The following is an 8732-nucleotide window of genomic DNA, read 5'->3' on the forward strand; positions in this document are numbered from 1 at the left end:
TCTTGATACGAGCTAAATCAATAAGAATTGTAATAATGTCACGATCTCACTAAAAAATTTCTTACTTGCAAAATGTGTGAGAAATAAATGCTTTGCTACTTTAAAATAAGAAATAAATTTAATTGGCATTCTTAAGACATGCATTATGATATTATTTGTCAACAATAATTCGTTAAATTTAACATAAAATGCATAAATAGATTAACATGCCTACCTTTTGTGTGAAAAGCATTAATATACATAATGGATCACAAGCTAACGATTATAGAAAAAAAAAAAAGTGTACGCTTTTTTTTTTTTTTTTTTTTTTTTTTTTTTTGGCTTTTGACAAGGCGAATACTCTATATCATTTCTAACTTATGACAGAAAATTTGAACTCAAATGCAACAAATTTCGAACTGATGTAATTCACCTAGGCAAAGAAAGTGAATGTTTTTTTTTTTTTTTTTTTTGCTAATAAAGAAAGTGAATGTTTGAAATTCTTAAAAGTGGGGAATGCATAATTGCTAAAAAAAATACTTTAGTTTATAAAAGTGTTTGATGAAATAAGATTAGTTGGCCATTAGTTGGCCTATGCCATGTTATATATTTGATTATTCCATTAATAATATTATTATTAATTGACTAACAACGTTCTCTCAAAGATATTATCGACGTGTGTCACCGCTCAATAGCAACAAACTATCACGATTAACATGCAACGACAAAAAGCACAACCAAATCCCAAATTTTCCTTCATCTTTTTCACAATCAAATCAACAAAAACAAAAATATAAGCAAAAATAAATAAAAATATTCATTCATTCTTCAGATCTGAGCAATTTTCCTGGAATTTGTAAGACATGCAGAAAGGTAAGAATTATCATGCAACAAAGCTAGTCAGCCTCTTGATATTGGCCTTTTCCGTCGCTCTTTGCTTCCATCCTTCATGCAAAAACCTATCTCATTTTTCGTTCCTCATCACCTCTCCATTTTCTTCAGATCACACCTTCACTCAGATCCTTGTAGCCTCCTCAATCGGCATCATCATTGCCGCCGCGCTGCATTACCGCCTCCGAAAGCACAAGGATCAAAAGGTCATCCCCCGCCTCAAGGTTTCCGACTCGAACCGCGTTCATCACAAGCTCGAGAGGTTCCCCCACTACGTAGGTAATGATAACATGATCATCCGCTTATTTTCCGTGGCCTTTGTGATCTGCAACGTGTTTGTGATTGAATATTTTTGGCATTGTGTTGTTGTGGATGCAGCTAGGCAGCTGGGATTCAAAGACAGAAGAGAATGTCCACAGCTCTGCAAGCTAGCTACTGAATACATCAGAAAGTTCGAGGGGTTTGAGGAAGATATCTACAACTTCTTTTCCAGTGAACCGGATGCGGATTCTCTGTTTGTGAAGCTCGTCGAGGAGTTTGAGAGATGCATCCTCAGTTATTTTGCATTTCACTGGAGCCAAGCTGATATGATGATTACTCAGGTGATTAAGATCAAAAACAAAATATATGGATGATAATGTGATAGTGTTCATGATGCATTTTTTTTTCCATAAATTAACCACACGATGTTGAATTCCGGTGATTTATTTCTCCGTGGAACTGAAAGTAACAACAATTTATAAAATTTCAGATATTGAGCTGTGATGCTGAGCCCAAAAAGAAGCTCAAAAACATTGTCATGGCGGCAACCAGGTGGGAAATTTAATTCTTTTTGGTAGGGTATGTGCGTGCGTGTGTTAATAAGACATGGCAATTGATATGCAAATATTGAAGTTTACAGGAATACTAATTACCTGCAATTTGTGATACAGAGAACAGAGATTCGAGAGAGTGACGAAAAATTTGAAGGTGGCTAGAGTTTTCACTAACTTAGTGGAGGAGATGAAGGCAATGGGACTCGCACAGCCGGATGACTCAACATGCACAGAGGTGATGGCTCCGGTGGCTCATGCTGACAGAAGCCCGGTCCTCCTGCTCATGGGAGGTGGAATGGGAGCAGGAAAGAGCACTGTGTTAAAGGACATTCTCAAAGAGTAAGTATATTTGAATGCAAAATCTACATAAACCAGCTTCTTTTGAAAAACTGTTGGGTTTCTAAGCTTATTCCATATGCGGATCAACGTCATCACTAAAATTTTGATTAACCAACCATATTATGTATCGGGAAATCAGAAGCGAAACTTTATTTTCTTACCAGCTGAGGAGTAATTTCCAAATTAATGAACACGAAAAATAAAGTGGAGAGAAGCTAACATAGTGTTTTTGGATGAAATGCGTTACAGACCATTCTGGCACGGAGCAGCGGGGAATGCTGTAGTGATTGAGGCAGACGCCTTCAAAGAATCAGATGTCATATACAGAGCTCTCAGCTCCAGAGGCCATCATGACGACATGCTTCAAACCGCTGAACTGGTATATATCAACTCTCTCCTTTTTCTCTCTAACTTCAAGAGCAGCATCATCACACTTTTCCCGGAAGTTCCCCGCAGATAGCATAGACTTAACCCGTAAAATTGACATATAGAAGTAATCGCTGCACGTAGCTTTTTTATTGTCTGAGTTATATTACCTGAAGGGGCATCTGATTACAGTGCATCTCTATCCTTGATCTGGATGAAGAGTTGATCCTTCACGACATGAATCTAAACAGGTAGTACTTCTCTTAACCACACTGACGTGGGAGGATCTCCAGCCATTGCCAGAATCCTTAGGACAGATGATTATATGAGGCCTTAAAACTTTCGATATGAAGCTACCTTCAAAACCCAGAACGCTACCCAGTTATCTTCTCTACTTTCAGCGTCTCTGTTTCCTGTCTCTATTACAATGCTGCAGTGGAACTTTAGATGCACAGAATTTACTCAAAAACTGATAAAATAATGTTAAACAGGTACACCAATCATCTACGGACGCAGCATCATCCCTCCTCGTCACAGCGCTTAATGAAGGGCGGGATGTCATCATGGATGGCACTCTCTCTTGGGTACCATTTGTTGTGCAGACGGTAACAATGGCCAGAAATGTTCATCGCCGTCGTTACCGCATGGGGCCTGGTTACAGGGTGAATGAGGATGGAACTGTCACTGAAAACTATTGGGAACGACTTGACGATGAAGAACCAGAACAAGTAGGAGGCAGAAAGAGAAAACCATACAGGATAGAGCTCGTTGGAGTCATGTGTGATGCTTATCTAGCTGTTATAAGAGGCATCAGGTAACATTACACGTCAAAGACATCCTATTTTTCTTAATTCTTGTTCTTTTCGGTCTCAAATTTGTGGCAAGAAAAAACATTGATGCATGAAATTGGGCATTCTCAATGACAACAGGAGAGCTATCATGGTTCGAAGAGCGGTGCGAGTAAACTCACAATTGAAATCCCACAAGAGATTTGCTAATGCATTTCTAACATATTGCCAACTGGTTGACAACGCGAGACTATATTGCACGAATGTGCTGGAAGGCCCGCCTAAGGTACGCCTGCTACCCTTCTTTTCATTTATCTTCCTTTCCAATAAGAAAAACCTGCAGACTTTCACATAAGCAAGCTCAATAAGGACGGACTTTCTTGGTTAAAGATCGGATACGTAACATAATAGTACAAACTTACAGTTTCCCTTGATGGCTTTGATTTCTACATCTCCTACCCTCGGAAATCATAGCCGTTGCACCCTGAACCCCGAAACATGTCTGATGAAGCCCGGGCATCCATCTGAATTCAAGATGTATAGAATGAATATACTAGTCAATGATGGATATAAAGCACGCTTATAGCAATCTAAACATCACATGTGCGATACTAAGATAGTGATTTTTGTGAAGTTGATAGGATGGAAAGACAAAGACAAAACATTGCTCGTGGATCCAGATGAAATCGATTGCTTAAAAAGGGTAGGCAGGCTAAATGACACAGCGAATTCCATATACGAACTTTACAAGCGCCCTAACCCAGCTTATGAAACCGGGTCAGTCTGGAAGGACATTGTCTTATCACCTTCAAGATTAAACATTCAAAAGGAGCTGAAGTACTCCATTCAGAAAGTCGAAAGATTGAAACAATAAACCAACGGTCCCAGCCAGGTAGCATTTTAAACTTCTTATCTTCACAGCTCAGAAGACGGGAGGAGACATAGCAAAGGATTGGAGTTTTCCATATTTGCAACCAGCAAGTATTTGTCAGTGTTGTAGCAAAGACGAGGAGCTTTCTTGTTTGTGTTGTATCAAAAATGAGGAGCTTAGTCCTAAGGTTTATATAAACAGAAGGTGAAGATTTGAAGGTCAAAATTCGGATTTATCTTCATAGATGATCATAGGCATATATATATGAGATTGACAATGTCTGATTTCCTTGTTGTATGAACTTCATTAGGCCAGTTTAGAAAAGACGTTTCCTTTTTCCTTATGTTTTCTGTTCTGATAAACCTAAATTTACCCATAACATAAACATACGGTGTAATTGAAATGAATTAATGACCTCGAATTCAGATATTCCAGGACGTACTGAGTAGTGAAATTTTTTTGTCATTCAACAGAGAAGAGTGGTAGCGAAGAAACTATAAGAATAAAATGAGTTTCTGTATTTTTTCGGTAGGAACAAGTTGAGAAATGAGCATTCATACAGTTCTATCCAATATAATCTATAACAACGCAACTGCGAAATCAACACCTGCCTTAAATAAATCAATAGATCCATAGCTAATTGGCAAATAAATTCCACTCCAGATGGTAACCTAGAGTTTCTTAAAAGACACTGTTCGTTCCTAAATGGCAGTTGCATTGAGGAGGGCATTAGAAATTTAGAATGTAACCAAAACTTCATAGCCATAGCGTAAGGAGAAAGAAATAATCCGACCAAAAACATTCGTATCTTCTAAACCAGTAATTAATGCTACTTTTTGTGATTCTTTCTACTATCAGAAGTCATAGGAACAATGATTTTCGAAGCTAAAACAATGCGTCTGATGCATCAATTGAAAATTTAACGTGCAGTACAGATGACAAAAACGAGTACCTGCCTGATATCAGCCAGCTACTTTCAATGTTTAACCTGCATTTGAGACTGAAAACCCGCACTCCATTAGGTAAAAAAATAAAAATAAAGAGAGCGCTCTCAAGCCAAGTTCAACAGTAAACATGGTTAAACCTTAATGGAAACAATGGTAAAGGACATGCCTGCATGTGTTTCTCTACTCCTTGGTCGTCGACTCATCAGCAATAACTCTTTTATTTTGGTTGGCATTGTTGTTTCACAAGTCCAATGAATTCGTTCACACATCTGTTGGGTAGCTTGTGAACAAAACCCTCCACCTAACAGGCAACATAAGAACTTCTCCATAAGTTCATCCAACAATAGTAGAACCGAATGCCAAACCTCTATGTTATCTCTCTTCTCCAGTTGTCTAAATTTTACTTCCACCAAACAGTTTTGTAAATTACACAACCTAGGATCTAGTTATCAGGAGTTTGTTGTAGTTGAAAACTAGTGTGATGTATGAATAACCAAAGTTGTGGAAGAAACAATAGGTTCCTCAACAGGACAATTTCTTTCACTGTCTCAATTATGATGGGCGAGCAAACAGAAGAAGGGAGGTGCATATTTTTCATGGCATTAAAATCGCAAGTATATCAATCTAACCAGAACGCTGAAAATGGAATTGATAACAAAAAATGGAAACATGAACCAGAAAAAGCAACTGCATATGAATGAGGAAAGAAATTCTGAATAACATGGAGATTGGAAGAGAGTTTAGAGAAACAAATTACCAGCAACAGAACGTATAACTGAAATGGAAACTGCCTGGGAGATTCATGTCTAGGTCTTAATCTCTTTAATTTATCACCTCCATGGCCTAGAAAGCAAGGTAATGCTTAGCTCAAAGTGAACACATTTGACGTTTCGCGCATCACAACTTCTTCTGGCATGAAGAATCATCAAGGGTAAGGAGGCCATGTTTTCTGTTCATTTCAAGTTACCGAGGTGATTGGAAATAAATGTATTACTTTCTAGAATTCCAAATATTAGAGGGTTTTCTATTCTCATATTCATAAATTCTTTATCCTGAATGCAAGAAACGAGATTGAACATTAGCTTACTGAGCATTTTCAGGTGGAAGGTGCCCAAAACATATCAGGGTCACGCTGCCGCTACTCAAAAACACCAGCGTAGCAAGATAAAAGTTATGAACTCCAAAGCAGACGCAATATTAGAGTGATGCTAGAAGTGACAGAGATAAATGGGAAATATCAGCATTCCACATCGGAATCATTCTCAAACCCAACTACCTCCTTGTTTTAGCTAAACTAGACCTATTCCTCAATAGCATTCTACTCAACTAGGTTACGAAAAGAAAGACTTAAATAGCATTCATTTGTTCATTTAAAACCCTGGCATAAGGAGGCGCTGCACACTGCACAGGGGTCGCGCTAGAATAGAGGCCACTAGAGCAGGGGATGCGTTTTTACACGACTTGTTGGAGGAGATGATGTTTGTGAGTTGAAACTCCGTCGCACCTGGTTTCTTCAACTCCCAACCGCCTAAATTGTGTGCTTTGCCTCAACAACTCGGGTATGGTTTCAGTAACTCAGTTGTTCCATTGTACGGTATGATCTTACTCAAAAGATGATTCAATGTTGGTATCCCAACAACCATCTCATGTTATGATAAACATCTTCTGTGTCTATGACTATGAGATGGCACTGACTCCCAACCCTACTTATTCGCGTCTACCATCTTATCAGGCGGTTCACACGTCTACATTCGTGCTATTTGAAAGAGTATGCATTCAATATCGAATCGAAAAGCAAACAATTTTTTTCTATACAAACGATATTGGAGAAGTCGAGATCCAGTTAACAAACAACCGAGAGAGAACCAACCACAGTTACTGAATGAGGTTTGAATTGAAGTCTACGCAAACAGATGTTAGGCGCTTACCCGGCAGGCTAGCGTCAATGAAACGCCGTCGCTTCCTTTTTTCGGATCGCTCACGCCATTGGAATATACACACAACAATGCTAAAACGCGCAGGGTGGAACACGATAACTCATCATCTTCTCTATTTCAACTCAAATGTACTGAAATTTGTTACAATCCATTCCCAAACTGTGTCCCCCACAAAACCCTAGACCATAAACAAAAGAAAAGATCGATTTTCAGGCAGAAAATACTCGAAAAAGGAAAATTAAAATAAAATCCGGATTATATATTCTTCCTTTTTAAACTGCAACGACGAAGAGATTTACAAGACTACCCCTACAGACCCACTAGACTCTCTTCCTCTCTAAACTCTCTCACTTTCTTCCTTTGCGAGCTGGAGCTTTCTTCGCCGGCGACTTCACGCTTCGTGGCTTAACGCTCCGAGCCGGAGCTTTCTTTGGAGTCCCCGCTTTCTTCGGGGCAGGCCGGGCGGTCGGAGCTTTCCTTCCGGGAGATGACCTCGTCAGTGTCCTCGCCGCCTTCGCTGGCTTCTCCTTTGGCTTTGGCTTCGGAGCAGCCGCCTTGGGCTTGGCAGCGGCAGCTTTTGGCTTGGCGGCGGGGGCTTTAGGCTTGGCAGCGGGCTTGGGCTTTGCCGGAGCAGCCGCTTTGGGCTTCGGAGCAGCAGCTTTTGGCTTAGCTGCGGGTTTTGCCTTCGGTTTCGCCTTAGGCTTGGCGGCAGCAGCCTTTGGCTTTGCCGGAGCTTTGGCAGCTGGCTTTTTCCCTCCCTTAGGCTTGGCAGCAACAGCTTTTGCCTTGGGCTTAGCGGCGGCCGCCGGCTTCTTCTTCACCGGAGATGCAGGCTTCGGCGCCGAGGACCTCACAGGCGGGAGCTTGAAGGAGTTTTTGACCTTGACGATCTTATTAGAACTCACAAGCTTCTTCAAATGGAAGAGCAGAAGCTTCTTGAAGTTGGGCGGTAGCTGCTTTTGCTTATCCTCGATGAACTTAGTGATCGCGTACTGGCTCGAACCAGTCCTCTCCTTCAACGTCACAATCGCGTCCTTAACCATCTGCAGACAACAAAATTGAACCGGAAAAATAAGATCGGAAACCCTAAATCTCGAAACTTGCAGAACACGAATCGAGAAATTGAGTATTCGAATTTTCAAATCCGCGAAAATGCGTTTACCTCTTCGTACGGAGGATGAGCTGGAGCGCTTCTGGGCTTCCTCGGAGCGGGCGCCTTCTTCGCCTTGGGCTCCTTGGCCTTGCCGGTCTTGGCCGCCGGTTTGTCGGCCGCCGTCTCGGTGGTGACCGGCTCGGGAGGAGGATTCTCGACCGTCTCGGTCACGACGACCACTGTGGCTTCTTCGGTCGCCATGAACAATTCGAATTTTAGGGTTAGGGTTTGGAAATAAAGGGGAAAGGGAAGAGGACTGGAATTTGAAAGAGGGGAGGGAGATCTGGATCGACCGGCAATGTACGTGTGTGTGAATTCACAGGTAATTTCGTTGTGTGAGAAGATGACGGAAATTGGACTCATTAAATAGTCAAGTGCCTGAGGGACGATATCCGAAAGCTGGGCGCTGATTGGTCGACAGGACCAGCACGAGGATCGCTGCCTTTCGGAAATTTGAATGTGGGCCTTTGGATGAACCGTTGTGGACGGTTGTGGATGCTCTGGGTGGGAGGGGTATAGATGGCTGGGTTTGGAAAATGAGGTATTCATTCTTGGTTTGGGTGTGCTTTTGTGCTCAATTAATTTGATCATATCTTGATATTAACTTGATGGATTTGATTGAAATTTTTTTCACCTTGTAGGAAAT

At 41.0% G+C, this 8732-nt stretch overlaps 2 protein-coding genes across 2 annotated transcripts; one reads left to right on the plus strand and one right to left on the minus strand.

Moving 5' to 3' along the window:
- Positions 1 to 806: 806 nt before the first annotated feature.
- On the plus strand, positions 807 to 4368 carry LOC137730044 (calmodulin calcium-dependent NAD kinase-like). The gene is made up of 8 exons (XM_068469111.1): positions 807 to 1149; positions 1249 to 1472; positions 1622 to 1683; positions 1803 to 2024; positions 2274 to 2403; positions 2882 to 3204; positions 3320 to 3464; positions 3813 to 4368. The coding sequence occupies exons 1-8, from the start codon at positions 843 to 845 to the stop codon at positions 4050 to 4052; spliced, it is 1653 nt and encodes a 550-aa protein (XP_068325212.1). The 5' UTR covers positions 807 to 842; the 3' UTR covers positions 4053 to 4368.
- Positions 4369 to 7019: 2651 nt separating this feature from the next.
- Positions 7020 to 8409, minus strand: LOC137727776 (histone H1.2-like). Its single transcript, XM_068466591.1, has 2 exons — positions 8096 to 8409; positions 7020 to 7976 (listed from the first exon to the last, which is right to left on the minus strand). The coding sequence occupies exons 1-2, from the start codon at positions 8285 to 8287 to the stop codon at positions 7281 to 7283; spliced, it is 888 nt and encodes a 295-aa protein (XP_068322692.1). The 5' UTR covers positions 8288 to 8409; the 3' UTR covers positions 7020 to 7280.
- Positions 8410 to 8732: the final 323 nt, after the last annotated feature.

Source organism: Pyrus communis, chromosome 3 (assembly GCF_963583255.1).
Source record: "Pyrus communis chromosome 3, drPyrComm1.1, whole genome shotgun sequence".
In the NCBI taxonomy this organism is placed as follows: domain Eukaryota; kingdom Viridiplantae; phylum Streptophyta; class Magnoliopsida; order Rosales; family Rosaceae; genus Pyrus; species Pyrus communis.